Here is a 19,229-nt window from a genome sequence, read left to right as displayed (position 1 = left end):
AAGAGACAGTCCCTGCTCGACAGAGCTTACAATCTAATTAGGACAGACAAACAGGACAAATAAGGGAATTACTAAGGTGGGAATGATAAAACATGGATACTAAACAAGTGATTAAGGTTTAGGAGTTAAAAGTAGTATCAAAAAGGCGGGCTTTTAGCCTAGATTTGAAGATGGCCAGAGATGGAGCTTGACCTACCGGCTCAGGAAGTCTATTCCAGGCATATGTTGCAGCAAGATAAAAGTCTGGAGTTAGCAGTGGAGGAGAAGAGTGCAGAAAAGAGAGATTTATCCAGTTCCCGGGGAGGAGTGTAGGGAGAGATAAGAGTGGAAAGGTACTGAGGATCTGCAGAGTGAATGTACTTGTAAGTCAATAAGAGGTGTTTGAACTGTATGTGGAAATGGATAGGAAGCCAGTGAAGTGACTTGAGGAGAGGGCTAATATGAGCATAGTGACAGTAAGTTCAAGTTTGGGACAAATGTTCATCACAGAGGACCCTTTTCACTGGTGTGCCGCAAAGCTTGTATTTATCAGCTTTTCAATTTGTATTCGGTTCCTCTGTGTTGGAAACTGAATACTATAGATGTACACTAGAGAATCTGCGCCGATGACATTCAGTTCTTTTTTCTTTTCCCCATTTGATGACACCCCTGTAAAGGCCATAGCTAAATTGCAATCATTTTTTTCTTACATTGCATCATGGCACAAAAAGAACAAATTGGCACTGAATATGGAAAAAACTGAGACTTGGTCTTTAAGTAGAGCACTGGAGCATGTAATACCTGCGCAAGTGGCTGTGGGAAGGAAGACTATTCATACTGTGAAACAAATTTATAGTCTTGGAGTAATTTGATTCTGTCCCTTGGTAAACCCCAGATTTGAGCTGTGATTTCATGACTCATTGTTTAAATTTCATTTGCTTATGTTGAAGGACTTGATACCAACTGAGGGCTTTAGGACAGTTCTGCAAAGTGTAACACGTTCAAAACTCAATTACTGTAATTTATTATAGTTTGGTTTACTACTACTACTTAGCATTTCTATAGCGCTACTAGGGTTACGCAGCGCTGTACAAGTTAAAACATGGGGAAGGACAGTCCCTGCTCAAGAGAGCTTACAATCTAAAGGCTTACAATCTATAGTTTGGTTTGCCATCATCCACTTTGCAGTTTCTACAGGTGATCTGAAATGCTGATGTGTGATTGCTTTATGGAGACATCATCAGTCTATATAAATGAGATGTGACCGACTCACCTGCAAATGCGCAGTAGAGACCGAACGTTGATAGAGTCCAAGCCCTGCCTCCACCAGCAGTACAGCCCAATAGGGAGCAGGTCTTGGACATGGGCATGGAAATCGGAGGAGGAGGGAGGGAAGGAGGGGGCGGAACTGAGAGGGAAACGGACAGAGAGATGGAGGCGAACTGATGACAGGACTCACGGGAGGTAACACGGCGACGGCAGAAAGAGGGGGGATCGACGCCGGGGGGGGGGTCAAAGGTGGTGGCGCGAACGTGCGCCACATCATGCCCGATGTTACTGGGCGGAGCCACTGCGGCGAGCTGGGCGAGGCTAAACAATGGAGAGAGGCGTGATGTCTCTGGGCGGAGCCGCTGCGGCGAGCTGGGCGACGCTAACCAATGGAGAGAACCGCGATGTTCCTGGGCGGAGCCGCTGTGGCCAGCTGGGCAAGGCTAACCAATGGAGAGAAGAAGGCTCCTGGGAGGGAGGGAGGGAATTAGATGTGAAAATAGAACAGACCAATACTCGCCCGTTTTAACGGGCTTAACGGCTAGTAATAACATATTACACTTTATTCAACCAAATTACACTGCCAATCGAATACCAAATAAGGTTTAAAATTGTACATCTAATTAAACTGTACACCAGGATGTGCATTTTACATCTCTAGTGTTCTAAAAATATATACTCCCGAGATCATTACGTTCTGAGGGTGCAATGTTTTTGACCCCATATTACGTAAGATACACTTGGAAGAAACTAGGGCTCTAGAGAGTGGAATCACTCACCAACTTCAATCAGAATGGCAATAGAGACAAAGACTTTTAAGACCAAATTGAAATGTCACTTTTTTTATGGCAGCATTTGGGAGTGCATGCCTATTGGAGAATACTGAGAGTCTTTGAAAGGTCTGTTAATATTCTGAGTGATTATTTGCTAAACAAGTCAGTTACAAGCATGTAATTAGTCTGGGAGAAGAGTATATGAATGAAAACATAAAGACCATTGGCTGAGCTGCTTGTATTGTGGGATTGGATAAAGTCTTGTAGCTTGTCTTTATTTTTCAGTTCGTTTTATTGTGGGTTTTTGTTTTGTGTGTGTGATTACGTGTTACCTTGTCATACGCCCTGCTTAAGGTGGGCTATAAGTGAATAAACACAAACACACAAATGTTGATCACAAGGAGAAAGTTAAAGGCAGAAAATTAATATTTTATTTTTTTGAGAAGGTAGGCTGTCTGAATTTGCGTAACGTGACTAGTAGGTCTTAGAGACAAAAAAAGGGTTTAAAACTAGGTAAGAGTGTTGGAATTAATGATCTTGAGAGAAGCATTTATAAGATGTTTGCAGAACTGTTTGTTGCTGCACATGAGAATGTTTCAGAAAGTGCCTGTCTCAAGTTGCCTTCAGAAAGTATCTGGTAGTATAAGAGAGCGAAATCGAGACACCATTGTGTGCCAGACCAAACTGTTTTTGCTCTTTACTAAATATTTTAGTATTGGAGTTTAAGTGCTTGCCAGGAAGTTTGATTTGGGTTATGCGAAAATTATGTTCCATCGTTTCATCAAATCCAGCATTCATATTCCCGTGACAGAATTTTTTTGTAACAGGTCCAGTTTTATGGAATTCTCTTCCCCAAGAATTAAGAGCGATTACATCACAGTTGGCATTTTGAGAGTCTAAAAGCTTATTTGTTTGGCAGTCTTCTACATTAAGTAGTGTGGAAGCAGCAGACCTTTTGAATATGCTTAAGAAGTATTGGCAGGTACTTGAACGTTCTCATGTTTGTTTTCAACTATTTGTTTTTGTGTGTGTGTGTTATTTTGTAACCTGCTTAGACTTTTAGAAAATATGGAATATACATTTTGTAAATAAATTATATAGACCCTAGTTATTCTTTGTCGGTAGCTACTTCAGTGATGATTTTGTTAAGAATACTGGGGATAATAACGAACTAAGACAGGGACCTAAGAATTATTCCAGATGCCGAGGACATTTGATAGAGCAAACAGGGATTTATGGAGATCGTGTTGCTCAAAACCCAGCTCCAGGCTGAAATTCAAGTAAAGCGAAGGCTAGCATGTGCCTTTTTTTTTTTTTTTTTCTAATTTTCTAGTCAGTTGAAGCAATTGTTCATGTTTGACACAATCTGCCTCGGGTAAAAGCCATTGTTGTGCCAAATCCTGCAACCTGCTACTGGATTGTAGATCAGTAAAGTCTCTTAATTTTCTCGCCACCAAGGTAAGACCAACTGGCCTGTAGTTTCCAGCCTCCTCTGATACCACTTTTTTGACCAGGAATTGCATGCACTCTCTTTTCCAATTCTGTTGAACTACTCCTGTCCCCAAAAATCTGTTCTAAAGTTCCTTCAGTGGATCCATCAGAGTCTTTCTGAATTGTATCCAGTTCAGCCTCAGAGTTTTGTCCACTATCTATTTCTGTTCTGTTCTTTTTTTTTTTTTTTGTCGGTTTCTTGCAAATTATACTTAGACATGCAACATACTTATCTGGATCAAGGGTTTCCTAACCACAAGAACATACCAAGTAAAATCAAACTCAAGCATATCACCACCGTAGAAAGCAGACTGTGGAGTACTGCAAGGATCACCACTATCACCGATACTCTTCAATCTAATGATTACTCCACTAGCAAAATCCTTATCCAACCAAGGCCTCAACCCTTCCATATATGCAGACGATGTCATAATATACATTCCGTACAATACCAAACTGACAGAAATCGCTAACGAAATCAAACTCAGCTTGAACATCATGGACTCATGGGCAAATGCATTTCAACTAAAACTCAATAAAGAAAAAACTCATTGTCTCATCCTCTCATCCCACCACAGCGCAGACAATCCCACAAGTATCAACACCCCAGACTACACCCTTCTTATATCAGCCAGCCTGAAAATCCTCGGCATTACAATAGACAACAACTTAACACTAGAGAACCAAGCGGCATCCACAACAAAGAAAATGTTCCACTCAATGTGACAACTCAAACGCCTGAAACAATTCTTCCCGAGGGAAACATTCCGCAACCTGATACAATCAATGGTTCTAAGCCACGTAGACTACTGCAATGAAATTTATGCAGGATGCAAAGAACAAACCTTTAAAAAAAATCCAGACCGCTCAAAACACGACAGCTAGGGTTATATTCGGAAAAACGCGATTTGAAAGCGCAAAACCCCTCCACAAAAAACTACACTGGCTCCCAATCAAAGAATGCATTGCCTTCAAAATCTGTACCCTGGTCCACAAGATTATCTATGGTGAAGCCCCGGGATACATGACAGACTTGATCGACTTACCAACTAGAAACACATCAGAATCAACATGATCATATCTAAATCTGCACTACCCAAGCTGCAAAGGACTTAAATACAAATCAGTAGTAGTAAATCAACTTACGCATCCAGCTTCTCCTACATAAGTACACAACTATGGAACGCATTGCCAAAAGCCTTGAAATCGACGTACAACCACCTAAACTTCCGGAAATCACTAAAAACTAACCTGTTCAAAAAAAGCATACCCCACAGATCCAACTTAAATGCCTGATCCCTGCAACACAACAAAACTAAAGTACCTTCCGATGTACGCTTCCCTAATGTGGCTATGCCACATGAACTTCATTGTAACACAACATCACTTTGTATTTGTTCTCATCAGAGTCTGCAAACGCCTCTCCGATACTATGTAAGCCACATTGAGTCTACAAATAGGTGGGAAAATGTGGGATACAAATGTAACAAATAAATAGATAAATAAGATTTTTTTTTCTGTGGACAATGTGGAATTTACTCCACACCCGTCCATCCCCCTGCCTACAGCTGGCTCTAATTTAAAAGCTAAGAATCTCAATATATAAAACCTTACAAGTATGCAGGAATCTATATCTAGAAATCAGACTTCAGTACACACAGTAGTGATTATATGGCCATATATATTGCTAACCTGTGTGTCTAGATGGGGCAGCATGCCATTGCATATGCATGCAAACATCTGGACAGACAGAAAAGCACCACTTTGCAACTCAAGACTCATTACCATTCAAACTCTGTAAACTAGACTCACTTTTACTATTCAGAAAACAGGTTAAGGCACATTTATTTCAGAAAGCTTTTTTAAATTTTGCTCAATATTTTTGGCATTTGCATTTGATTGCCCTGATATCTGTTTTGAGAGCTGGTTCTCATATTTTTCTTTTATTGTTTTATAGCATTTATTATAATTTGAATTTAGATTGCATTTTGTTGTCTTTTTATTGTAAATGGGACAGCATGTGGTTGATTGTGCATATTGCACTCATGCACACACCTGATAACCAAATAGAAAGTCTGCACATCCATTGATACTTTAATGGCCATCTGATACATAGTAACATAGTAAATGACGGCATAAAAAGACCTGTATGGTCCATCCAGTCTGCCCAACAAGATAAACTCATATGTGCTACTTTTTGTGTATACCTTACCTTGATTTGTACCTGTCCTTTTCAGGGCACAGACCGTATAAGTCTGCCCAGCACTATCCCCGCCTCCTGCCACCTGCTCTGCCACCCAATCTCGGCTCTCCTTAGGATCCATTCCTTCTGAACAGGATTCCTTTATGTTTATCCCACGCGTGTTTGAATTCTGTTACCGTTTTCATTTCCACCACCTCCCGCGGGAGGGCATTCCAAGCATCCACTACTCTCTCCGTGAAAAAATACTTTCTGACATTTTTCTTGAGTCTGCCCCCCTTCAATCTCATTTCATGTCCTCTCGTTCTACCGCCTTCGCACCTCCGGAAAAGGTTCGTTTGCGGATTAATACTTTTCAAATATTTGAACGTCTGTATCATATCACCCCTGTTTCTCCTTTCTTCCAGAGTATACATGTTCAGGTCATCAAGTCTCTCCTCATACGTCTTGTAACGCAAATCCCTTACCATTCTCGTAGCTTTTCTTTGCACCGCTTCAATTCTTTTTACATCCTTTGCAAGGTACGGCCGCCAAAACTGAACACAATACTCTAGGTGGGGCCTCACCAACGACTTATACAGAGGCATCAACACCTCCTTTCTTCTGATATTTTTGTCCTTAGAAGCCTTTGCTTCCCCTGCAGAGATGCATCATTCTGCATCTCTTCATATATGGCTCCTGAAGGGTGAGGGCCACTGAGAACAGTTCAGGGCTGTCTGGGAAGCAAGGTTTGCAAATGAAAAATAGCACTTGTCTTCCACTCTGAGCTGAAAGTTTTGTAACTCTTTGGCTTACCAAGTTGCTGGTGTGTCTTTCCATGGCAGTACCTTATGTGTGCAACAAAAGTGGTCAGTCAGTGAACTGTAGAACTTAACCTTTATGCCTGAATTGAACACTTTCACATTGAGCAGTTAGAATTACATATCCAGATCCACTCTGCATTTTAAGTTTTTAAATGAAGTATTTCCTCCTTGTGTCTCTCTTATAAAGGTCACATTTGGATACCAGATCTTAGGTTGCAGCTCTGGCCACCTTACTGGGCAAACTAGATGGACCATGCTGCTCTTTATCTGCTGTCATTTACTGGTAGCATGTGTTGGTGCTGTGGGTAATCCTTGTGAGTAGGGTATGTGTGTCTTTCTAAAAAGAGTCCATGCATTGGAGAATGCTGCTTGCATTCTTTCCTTTTATCAAATGAAAAAGGGGGCCTTTGTTATCTCAGAAGTCATTTTTGCTATATCAGAGTCCAGCTGATCCAGAACCAACACTGCTTCTGGAGATAAGTACATAAGTACATAAGTAGTGCCATACTGGGAAAGACCAAAGGTCCATCTAGCCCAGCATCCTGTCACCGACAGTGGCCAATCCAGGTCAAGGGCACCTGGCACGCTCTCCAAACGTAAAAACATTCCAGACAAGTTATACCTAAAAATGCGGAATTTTTCCAAGTCCATTTAATAGCGGTCTATGGACTTGTCCTTTAGGAATCTATCTAACCCCTTTTTAAACTCCGTCAAGCTAACCGCCCGTACCACGTTCTCCGGCAACGAATTCCAGAGTCTAATTACACGTTGGGTGAAGAAAAATTTTCTCCAATTCGTTTTAAATTTACCACACTGTAGCTTCAACTCATGCCCTCTAGTCCTAGTATTTTTGGATAGCGTGAACAGTTGCTTCACATCCACCCGATCCATTCCACTCATTATTTTATACACTTCTATCATATCTCCCCTCAGCCGTCTCTTCTCCAAGCTGAAAAGCCCTAGCCTTCTCAGCCTCTCTTCATAGGAAAGTCGTCCCATCCCCACTATCATTTTCGTCGCCCTTCGCTGTACCTTTTCCAATTCTACTATATCTTTTTTGAGATACGGAGACCAGTACTGAACACAATACTCCAGGTGCGGTCGCACCATGGAGCGATACAACGGCATTATAACATCCGCACACCTGGACTCCATACCCTTCCTAATAACACCCAACATTCTATTCGCTTTCCTAGCCGCAGCAGCACACTGAGCAGAAGGTTTCAGCGTATCATCGACGACGACACCCAGATCCCTTTCTTGATCCGTAACTCCTAACGCGGAACCTTGCAAGACGTAGCTATAATTCGGGTTCCTCTTACCCACATGCATCACTTTGCACTTGTCAACATTGAACTTCATCTGCCACTTGCACGCCCATTCTCCCAGTCTCGCAAGGTCCTCCTGTAATCGTTCACATTCCTCCTGCGACTTGACGACCCTGAATAATTTTGTGTCATCGGCGAATTTAATTACCTCACTAGTTATTCCCATCTCTAGGTCATTTATAAATACATTAAAAAGCATCCCTTGATAAATGCTGCGGTAGACCAGTAGTCTACCTGCCCCTCTCAGAAACTGCTGCTCTTAGAGCTCTGCAGTTTACGCTTCCAGTGCAAGCTGCTGCAGTAGGCCGAGCCATTGTAGAACTCTGTGTAAAAGGAATAAACCTGCCAGGCATATCCTGGGATACAGATGTGGTTTCTTTCAAGCCTGTAGAAATGAAAACACTGCTGGCTGCCTGGTTAACCCTTTAGTGTCCAATGTTCCCATCAATTTGTACCCATATGGCTTATTACGGGAACAGTGGACATTATGAGAGAAGCCCCTCTGAAGCAAGCTGACTGTCAGTAGTAATGATGTTATTTGAGGCACACACTGGCTCTAGTTTGGGGGTGATTCTGGAGACCAGACCTATATGCTGCAGGTATGTGCACATTTATAACACACCCATTTGTGTGGCTGTAACAAGGCAAGCAGAAGCTGGGAGTTAATGAAAGCTTTGTTCTGTAGGCTTTAATTATATATGCAAAGTCAGATTGTTGTAACTGGCCTTGGTCTGTCATAACACCTGTATGTTTTGTTACATAAGCAGTGTACATGTTTAACACAACCAGGGTGGAGCTGACCACCAGCAAGTGGCAGAGGCGGTATTCCTGCATTTTTCTGAAAATGTTTGGTTTCTCTCTTGGAATCCAGACTTGGCAGCTCAATAGCTATTTCCTCAGCATTGGCTCAGCTGTTCTGCACAAGTGGGTTGTTTATCTCTTCCTACCAGCAGGTGGAAGAAAAGACTGATTTTTTTTTCTCTGTCCTGATTATTGTAGTTCTTGTCTTCCTTTGATGTATCTTTATTATTGGACACCGCTTTGGTTTTCTTTTAAGAAAGGTATATTGAGCCTATTTTTAAACATTATTTCTACCAGTGACATAAGTACATACATAAGTACATAAGTGTTGCTATGCTGGGACAGACCAAAGGTCCATCAAGCCCAGCATCCTGTTTCCAACAGTGGCCAATCCAGGTCACAAATACCTGGCAAGATCCCAAAAAATTACAAATCATTTTATACTGCTTACCCCAGAAATAGTGGATTTTCCGCACGTGCAATTTAATAATGGTCTATGGACTTTTCCTTTAGGAAGCCGTCCAAACCTTTTTAAAACTCTGCTAAGCTAATCACCTTTACCACATTCTGTGGCAACGAATTCCAGAGTTTAATTACATGTTGCGTGAAGAAAAATTTTCTCTGATTCGTTTTAAATTTACTACTTTGTAGCTTCATCGCATGCCCCTGTCACGTTTTCAAGGCAGGAACTAGGTTTGTGAGCCCTTGGGCCACTGCCGAGGAGTGGCAGCGGCAGGCAAAACCACCCCATACAGGGATAAGACAGAACTCTGACAGGGACGGCTAGTCTTCACCTGCACTTGACCACCGTTCCACAGGAGTTGAGCCCCTGGGTGCAGGTGGCTGGCAGGACTTACCGGACAGGGCAGGAACTGGATACCCACTAGGCAGGAAGTGGACAGGCAAAAGGGTCGGGAACGGAAAGCTGCAGAGCAGCCACCAAAACAGGGTACAGATACTGACAGACAAGAGACAAGACTGAAAGCTGCAGAGCAGCCACTAAAACAAGGAACAAATACTGACAGACAAGAGACAAGACTGAAAGCTGCAGAGCAGCCACTAAAACAAGGAACAAATACTGACAGACAAGAGACAAGACTGAAAGCTGCCAGGCAGCCACTAAACAAGAAACATAGACAACCAAGAACTAGACAGAGAAATACAAACAAGAAACAAGACTGGAAACAAGCAATACAGTACAAGATAACTTCACAAAGACTATACTAGAAACAAGCAAGAATCTCAGACAATAAACTGGGCTAGGCAGAAGTGCACAGCGCACACCAGCATACCAGGGACCTTAGGCGATGCAAAGGCAAACATAGAAGTTTCCAAATGGCTAATAAGCCCAGCAGCAGCTGAGACTCACATCAGCAATCACAAGGCAGCTACGGGTGCTGTGCAGGCACAAACAAGAAAGTCAAGTCTGGCAGCCTGGAAGATCCGGACCAGACTAAGCTGAAGCCTGGAACGGGTAGAGACAGCAAGACAGTGTAAGGAGCACAAACCAAGAAGCAGGCAGAAAGCATACTGAAGCATACACAGGTGCAGCACAGTGGAGCAATCAGAGCCATGCTGGAAGCAGCCAGCACACAGAGACAGAATCAACTCAGAAAGGACAGACAGAAGCCAGCTCAGAAGCTGACCCCCAGAAATAAGTCTGAGAGGGGTCACGACCACAGACGTGACAGCCCCCTAGTTCTAGTATTTTTGGAAAGCATAAACAGACGCTTCACGTCTATCCATTCAACTCCACTCATTATTTTATAGATCTCTATCATGTCTCCCTTCAGCCACCTTTTCTCCAAGCTGAAGAGCCCTAGCCGCTTTAGCCTTTCCTCATAGGGAAATTGTCCCATCCCCTTTATCATCTTCCCTTAAAAAACTGCGGTACACCCTGGAAGATTCCAGTATTTTTCTCTACCTTCAGGAAGCAATAGTTTGCTGTTCAGTGCCCCTGAGTCCCTCGCCTAGCTCCCTGCTTTGCTGGTGACAGTGGTGGAGCCTAAGGGCTGCTCCTAGGCTGATTTGTTCCTTGCCTAGTCGAGTACAGAGTTTGGCTCCTCAGCCCCCAGTTTGTACTTCATAATGCTACTGGTTGTGGCTTTGTGCTCAGTCCCCATCCCCCACACCCTCAACTTGCCTGGCACCCCTGTGGATTAGACGTCCTCTGGGCTCCTCTGCAACACCAGGTTCCTTTTTTGGGGGGGGGCTCCCCTGCAACACCAGATTCCATTTTTTTTGTGGAGTGGAGCCCGTCAGCCCATCCTTGCGTAGGGAATAGAACTGTTTTGTTAAAAAAAAAAAAAAAAAGCCAGCACAGACCTTAATTGGGGAAATCTCTTTTACTAGCAAGTGAGGGATTTCACCAGTTAGCACCCCAGGAGAGCCTGGAGAGCATGGGACTGTCTGGACCATGCTGAGGAAATCCCCCGAGGTTCGGCAAGTTCCCCCCCCCACACCTGTCATGGTCACAAATGCCAGTAGGCCAGCGCTGCAGGTCCTGCAAGGACCGGCAGCTTAGTACAGCTGCCGGTTCAGTGTGTCCAAACTGCAGTGGGTATTTCCGACTTCGGAAACAGCCTGGGGGGAGGGTCGCAATTGGATCCAGCTCTGCATCTCTTTTCCCCTGAGGCATTGGGAGACGAGGTCTTTGGAGGGAACCTCAGCCATTTTTTCTTCACAGATTTCTCCTGTACATATTTGGATGCAGCAGGAACCTGTTCCATCTCCGGGGTTGGGGGTGGGGATTTCTTGTCCTTACCCCCATTGGGTCCATCCGGTGGAGGGCCCAATGGGGCCCCAGGTAGTTTTTGGCTCCAGAGTTTGGCTCAGCTGGTCAAGCAAACCCCGGTGCAGGCTGTGGGGTCCCCTGTTCTCTGGGGGGCCTCACGAGGAGAGCTACTTGGGGAACCTGATGAAGAGGGCCACTTGGGGGACCTCATGAGGAAGGCCACTCTGGGATCCAAATGGCACAGCGTGAAAGGCATGCTTCTGGAGGCACCATGCCTTCAGGAGCAGATGTTGGGGGTTTGGAGGCCCTCTCAGGCTCCCTTTCTCTTCCGGATTCTCATGTGGAGGGTCCCCCCGCCTTTGGAGCCAGAGGAGGAACAGTCACATGTTATCCGGCTCTTTTGGAGAGAGGAATTGTCTGTTCTCATTGATGAGGTTGCTACTTCTCTAGCCATGGGGCGAATTGCGGATGCAGATCCAGTGGAAGGGGGACCCCTTGCTGCAGGGGCTTACTGGCTCCCCAAGCATTTTGCCTTGCACAAGACTCTCGTCCACATGATGATGGCAGAATGGGAATTTCTGGATGGCTCTCTTTGAGGCAGAGTTCTGGACCACCTTTATACCTTTGCTCATAAGGAGATGGCAAAGTACTGATCATTCATTAAAGTAAGACGCCCTGGTGGCAGCAGTCACGAAAGCAACTGCGATCCCGGTTCAGGGGGATTCTGCCCTCTAGGAGTACCATGATAAGAAGGTGGTGGAGCAGCTCCAGAGCCACCAGCGCTGGATTGCTTGGAGTCTGGCGCCGTCTTCTTAAAGGATATTCTTTATGATCTGCTTCTCTTGCTTCCTGCTCAGTGGTTGTTTCGGTGGTGGGGTGCCCAGTGGATGTGGTTCCGCCACTGGGAGGTGGATGCAGCCTCCAAGAAGTTGTTGAGCCAGTTACCCTTTAGGGGCATTTGCTTTTCGGTGAGGATCTCGAGAAGTTGGTAAAGGATATGGGGGAGGCGTGTCCTCTCAGACTCCCTATTCTTCATTGGACAGGGACACAGTGTGCTGCGGTTTCTAATCATTCCAAAGGGGTGAGTCATTTTCAATCTGCGCAGTGCTACCCTGCCCTAGGGTGGGGGGTCAGGGCAGGGCTCTTTTCATGGCTCTCACAAGTCCGGTGCTGCTGGCTCCTCTGGGGTAGCAGCAGCTGCCTAGCATGGCCAATGAGGGTGTGCCAGGTCCCTTGGTGGTCCCAGTGTGGGGCAGGCTTGTCCCTCTTCCAGGACGAGTGGGCCTGTATCACCTTGGATCAGTGGGTCGTAGAGATGATAGAGAGGGGATACTCCTTGGAGTTAGTCTATCTAGTTCCTGATGCTTTCATGGCATCCCCCTGTGTCTCCACTCTGAAGTGACAAATGGTCACTCTTGCTGTTCAGCACCTTTCTGCTCTTGGAGCAGTGGAGCTTGTGCTGCTGGCAGAGCGTGGTCAGGGCTGATATTCTATATTGTGGTCCCCAAAAAAGGGGGCTCCTTCCAGCCCATTCTGGACCTCAGAAGGCCTGCAGTTTCAGCATTTTTGCATGGAGACTTTGCACTCTGTCATTGCTTTGATTCAGCTGGGGGAGTTTTTAGGCTTCCGTGAGGTCCAGAGAAGTGATTTGCATAATCCCCATTTTGGAGGTCCACAGGAGGTATTTTTGCTTTTGTATGCAGGGGCAGCATGTTCAGTTCTGAGCTTTGCCTTTTGGCCTGGCTACTGTGCCACACACCTTCTCAAGGTTTTGGTGGTGGTTGCTGCTCCCCTGAGATGCCAGGGGTGCATGTTCACCCATACCTGGATGACTGAACGATTCGGATGCAGAGTCCACTCAAGCTATGGCTCAGGTGATTTCTCTCATGGAGTCCTTGGGCTGGGTTGTGGATCACCCCAAGAATCTCTCCCCTGTGTTGGAGTACCTGGGAGTTGGAGTACCTGGGAGTCCAGTTCAACATGGTCTAGGGGATGATGTTCCTTACAGAAGCAGCAGTTGTAGGAGCCTCAGATGCCCACGGTTTTAGGCTACATGCAGCTGCTGAGTTCCATGGTGGTGAAACTGGAGGTTGTCCCTTGGGCAAGAGCCCACATGCGTCCTCTGCAGTAGGCCCTCCTGATGCGTTGGCACCCAGTCGATCAGGACTTTTACCATCCTCTTCCTCTCACGCCTAAGACAAGGCTCATTCTGGACTGGTGGGACAGTATGGCTCGTCTGTTGAAAGGGGTCCCTCTGGATCCTCCTCAGTTGAGGGCTCACTGTCTAGGTCGTGTAGCTCAGAGCCTTTGGTCAAGCCAAGAGGCAGCTTGGACCATCAACCACCTGGAAATCTGGGTGGTGCACCTGACCTTGCTGGAATTTCAGCTGCTGCTGGAGGGCAAGGTGATCAAAGTAATGTCAGACAATACCAGAGTTGTGGCGTACATCAACAAGTAGGGGAGGTACCCGAATCAGGTAGTGGCTCTGGAGGCAATGAGTCTCTGTCACTGGGTGGAGACCCATCTGTTGGTCCTTGCTCCGGAGGCGGCGAGTCTCTGTCGCTGGGCAGAGACCCATCTGTTGGTCCTTTCTCTGGAGGCGGCGAGTCTCTGTCACTGGGCAGAGACCCATCTGTTGGCTCTTTCTGTGATTCACATTGCAGCAATGACAATGTGCAAGCATACTTTTTCAGCTGTGCTCTCCTGGATCCAGGGGAGTGGGAGCTGGGGCATCAGGCCTTTCAGCTCATTCTGGACTACTGGAAGCCCCCACTCTTCAACTTGATGGCGATGCAGGCCAACACAAAGGCGGATCGATTCCTCATTCAGCAGAGGGAATCTAGCTTCCCAGGGGATCGATGCCCTGGTTTAGCCATGGCCAGAGGTGGAGCCTCTTTATGTCTTCCCTCTGTGGCCCTTCGTAGGGCATCTTTTGTGCAGGATTATGCATTTTCCTAATCTGGTCTTGCTGGTGGTTCCTGATTGGCCCCGCAGATCTCGGGCATCTTCTCATGGAGGACCCACTTCCTTTGTCAAGGGGTCAGGGTCTCCTTTGGCAGGGACTGGTAGAGATGGAGAACCCGGATCCCTTCTGGCTTATGGTTTGGCCATTGAAAGGAGACGCATGGAGAAGTGGGGGTGCTCTATGCAGTGATTTCTACACTGCTTCATTCCTGAAAGTCCTCTACATCCCTAGCCTATGTCAGAGTCTGGCACATTTTTGAGTCTTACTGTGGGGAGTGCGCTTTGCCACCTTGGAGGACTCAGGTTCCTGATATTTTGGGGTTCTTGCAGTGGGACCTGGACCAAGGGTTGGCCTTGAGCTCCCTGAAGGTTCAGGTGGCATTGCTCTCCAGTTTTGATGAAAAATTGAATGGTGTCTCTCTTGCATAGAGAGTTAGTGCAGTTTTCTGAAGGGGGTGGTGCATGTGCGTCCTCTGCGTCAACCTTTTTTCCATCGTGGGATCTTAATCTGGTGCTCAGAGGACTGTCTGAGGCTCTGTTTGAGCCCTTGCACTCAGCCTCTATTAAGGACCTCGCCCTTAAAGCAGTGTTTTGGAGGGCATTACTTCAACTCGGAGGGTCTCACTCTAGGCTCTTTCCTGTCGGGACCCTTATCTCTGTCCTTTTCACAGGCGTCCATTTCCTTGAAGATGGTTCCCTCCTTTCTGCTGAAGGTGGTTTCTCCATTCCATGTGAATCAGGAGATTTGCTTGCTTCCTTTTGTGGAGAGTGGTTCAGTGGCCACAGATTGGAGGCTTCACAGGCTGGATGTCCAGAGGACTCCTTCTCCGATACCTGAGGAAGATGAGCGAGTTTCATCTGACCACCTTTTTGTGCTTTTTCATGGCCCTAAGAAGGGTCAAGCGGCCTCGAAGGCCTCCATTGCGAGGTCGATTAATGAGGTGATTGAGTCCGCCTACATCAGTAAGAATAAACCGGTTCCTCGGGGTCTGAAGGCCCACTCTACCAGGGCTCAGGCCACTTCTTGGGCTGTGTCCTCTGAGGAGATTTGTACAACGGCTTTGTGGTCGTCGCTTCATTCATTTGTCAAGCATTACAGGTTGGACATGCTGGCCAGAGCCCGGTTGAACTTTGTAAGGGCTATCGTTCAGGGGATCTTGTCGTCCCCCACCCAGTAGATCTGCTTTGGTAAATCCCATTTGTGTAGAACAGCTGAACTGACACTAAGAGGGGAAATTATGCCTTACCCGATGATAATTTTCTTTTCTTTAGTCAGCGAAACTGCTCTGCAATCCCGTCCTTGGAAGCCCTCAGCCCAGGTTTCTGGGTGCGCTCTGTGTTCTCTCAGTTGCTTTACACAATTTAAAAAAAAGACCAAAAAATAATTTTTTTTAGCTGGATTTGGCTTTTCCCTAGTGTATGCAGGGAGCGATTGCCACTCTGTGGTGGGTTACTCGTTTGCTGTGCATTATGGTTGCAGTAGTTGATGGGGCATGGATGCGTTACAGAGGGACTTTCTGCTTTGGCAGATGCATACTAGAATCTTCAAGGGGGCACCATAGCTCATTACTAGTGATGTCACTGGTAGAATTCAGTCTTTATCACCACCTGCTGGTAGGAAGGGATAACAACCCATTTGTGCAGAACGGTTTATCTGAATAAAGAAAAGGAAAGGCATAATTTCACCTTGCTGTAGGTTTGTATGAAAACTTTTGCACCTTCTAACTTGGAGATGATTTTGCAGAATTCCTCTCAGTAACATTATGCACTTTTGCCATAGTTTCAATCTGAAGGAAGAGAGGCTTATGCAATTGCCTTGTTTGTCCACCCTGCATTCTCATTCAGTGTCCCATCAACTTCAGATTTTCAAGACACATCAGGAAGGTGGACAGGGTCCCAAGAGGCATTTAAAAAGAAGTTGGAGTCCTTCTGGATTAGAGACCAACAGAAACTGAGGGTCTCGGTTTTGGCCAGATCATCCCAGGCCAGCCACCACCACAAACTCTTCACCCTCCCACCACCCAAAAGTCTTCCCTAGGCCTACCTTTAAATTCCCTGGTGGTCTAGTGGCACTCTCCTCCTCCCTCTGGACCTACCTTTTAACACTCCTGGTAGTCTAGTGGCCTCTTTTGAGCAAGAGCGATCCCTAGTCGCTCTTGCCCCGTCAGTTCCTCAGCTGATATAGCTGCCAGGACTTCCCACAGGAGGTCCCAGCAGCCATTTTGGGATTAGAACCGACATAAACAGGAGCGACTGGGATCTCTCTTGCTCAAAAGAGGCCACTAGACCACCAGGAGGTTTACAAAGTAGGCCCAGGCAGTCGGAGGGGGAGGGAGGGTCGCTGCCACTAGACCACCAGGCCATTTATAAGTAGGCCTGAGGAGGGCCTTAAGGTGATGGGAGAGTGGAGGGGCAATGGAGGGGGGCGTGCCAGTGGCAGTCCCTGGAAGGTGGGGGGGGGGGGGGGGGGGGGAAGTGATTCTGGGGAAGTTTCAGTTTCATCCAAAAATGCACTGTCATTTTTGGTCAAAACCATGAACCCTAAACTAAAATTTGGTTAGCCTCTTCTGGAAGCACATATCCCACAAATGTATGTGCAGTTGCCCCTAATAACCTCCTTTTTGGGGTGTTTGTTGTTTTATGGTTGGGGGGGGGGGGGTCTGCATCAGATTCATACCAAATTTTTACCACATCAGGAAGTTCATAAGGATGGTAATGGGTATTTTAATTTTTTTTTGGGGGGGGGGGGGGGAAGAGGGGTGCATATGCATGAAGTTAACCTCATCTAATAGCCTTTTGGTTTTGCTTCTGACCCACACAATTTTCAGGACATGGGGAGAAGGGATTTCCAATGAGGGTCAGAGGATTTATTTGAGGGGTAGGAAAGTATCCATAAAGACAGAGAAAAAGTTTTGTCATCCAGTAACTTTGTTTCCTAGTCATCCGGGCTGTACTGTCTTGAACAAGTAGGTGTTACCCCTTCTACTAGCAGATGTAGGTAGAGAAAACGGATTTTTTTCTAGTGAACTCACGGGTATAACCTGCTGATGCTCTGTGGAAAACTCCAGGATTTGAACCTCAGTTTCTATGGTTCTCAGCCAACTTGCTATATAACCAGTGGAGTGCCCCAGCCTGGGTTTGTCCTTCATGTCATGAGTGAATGAATACTGGTGATTTTTTTTTTTTTTAATGGAGTTTGTAAAGTATGTTTGACGTTTCATTTTCTACTGAGTCTTCTACTGTTGCTAGTCACTAAACATCTATAAAGCAATAGCTGGATAATTTTAAGTGTCCTGAAATCCTAGGTTGATGATAGTAAATATCATCAAGCTCTAACTCAATTGAAGTTGTGTGACATTGTTCTGTGTGTTTTTTTTGTTGGCAGATTTAATTGTAAATGTGTCACAAGCAGGTGACACAGGATGAAGAAAACGAGCAGAAGTGCTGGCCTCATGCCTAGACTACCTGGTGTGATTAAAATACAAAGCACAGAGAAGGGCAAACCTGAAAACGGACCCTCTGCAACAACAGCAACAAAACCCATGAAACCCACAACAACCACATCCTTACCCAAGGTAAATCTGAGGGTGAGAAGAGGGGAAACTTACCTGACTAGCAAAGATGGAATTAAAGGGAGAATGTTTCTGGTATAGCAGCAGAACTCCAGGCTGTTCGGCTGTCTGATATTTGTCCAGTAAAAATAGATGCATCTCAGAAATAAGAGGGTTTGTTTTTGTTTGTTTGTTTCTTGAAGCATGCCACCTTAATCATTGAGGAAAGTGTGCCACTGAATAATACCAGTGGATTCCTCCAAGAACATATAAGAAGCCACAAGGACTTTGGTAGTGAATTTTTTTCATTCTTTTGAAGCCAGCGTACTGCCTGAGAAGAAGTGCACGTGAATACACAAGGGGGTAGGCAGTCTGGCAAATTTAGGATGCTTGTAGAAAAAAATTAGAATCCGTGCAGAGCAAAGCAAGGCCCGCTTGTACTGCTCCTGGCATTCTACTGCTTTCAAGAGCATAGTATATCCCACACAACTGCTCTTCTGCTTGTGAAGTGACTTTTATACTAGAATAAACTTGTTGTATTTTATCATGGGGTGTTCTGGAGGTTTATTGTGGATTTGCATTGATTTAATTATTTTTCATTTGGATTTAGCTCACAACTTTTCAGTAGTAGCTCAAAGCAGTGGCGTAGCTACGTGGGGCCTGAGGGGGCCAGGGCCCCCGCAGATTCACCCCAGGATCCCCCTCCCGGCGAACCCGCCCCTGCCGCCGCCTACCTTTACTTTTGCTGGCGGGGGATCCCACTCCCCGCCAGCCGACGTCTTCTGAGTCCTTCCTGCTCTTCAATTTGTTTGCTGACGTCCTGCACACGTAATTGTACGTGCAGGACGTCAGACTCAGAGAACAGTTCTGTTCTCTGAGTCTGACGTCCTGCACGTACAACGTGCAGGACGTCAGCAAACAAATTGAAGAGCAGGAAGCGACTGAGAAGAAGACGTCGGCTGGCGGGGAGTGGGATCCCCCGCCAGCAAAAGTAAAGGTAGGCTGCAGCGGCGGCGGGTTCGCGGCGGGTGGGGGGGCGACGCCGGGGGGAGGGCTAAAATGTGCCCCCTCCCCCCGGGCTCTGGACCCCTCACCCACGGAAGGCTGGCTACGCCCCTGGCTCAAAGCAAGTTAAATTCAAGTACAGTAGTTACTTATCTGTCTCTGTAGTTTAATATCTGCTGCACTCATGGAATGTTCCGTTTGCTCTCTAAGAGGTGTGTGGAACTGTAGTGCTTTGCATAATCCCGATTGTCACTAGGGGAAAAAAATGCTGTGTTATAGCTTGTAATACCCTGGGAATCTTCTCTTTTAGCTCTAAAATAACAGGTGCTTC

At 46.0% G+C, this 19,229-nt stretch overlaps 1 protein-coding gene across 2 annotated transcripts in view; it reads left to right on the top strand.

Moving 5' to 3' along the window:
- Positions 1-19,229, top strand: part of SPECC1L (sperm antigen with calponin homology and coiled-coil domains 1 like) — a 151,434-nt gene that overhangs the window by 18,082 nt on the left and 114,123 nt on the right. Inside the window, exons 2-3 of one of the 2 annotated variants that reach the window (XM_030219077.1) lie at positions 3,359-3,479; positions 17,728-17,917. In XM_030219077.1, the coding sequence (XP_030074937.1) occupies positions 17,765-17,917 (153 nt within the window). In that variant the 5' untranslated portion in view covers positions 3,359-3,479; positions 17,728-17,764. The remainder of the gene's footprint in view (positions 1-3,358; positions 3,480-17,727; positions 17,918-19,229) is intronic. The other variant, XM_030219076.1, reaches the window with a different exon arrangement.

The sequence above is a fragment of the Microcaecilia unicolor genome, chromosome 11 (assembly GCF_901765095.1).
Source record: "Microcaecilia unicolor chromosome 11, aMicUni1.1, whole genome shotgun sequence".
Lineage (NCBI taxonomy): Eukaryota > Metazoa > Chordata > Amphibia > Gymnophiona > Siphonopidae > Microcaecilia > Microcaecilia unicolor.
Note: the sequence above shows the minus strand (reverse complement) of the source record. Positions and strands in the feature narration are given on the sequence as shown.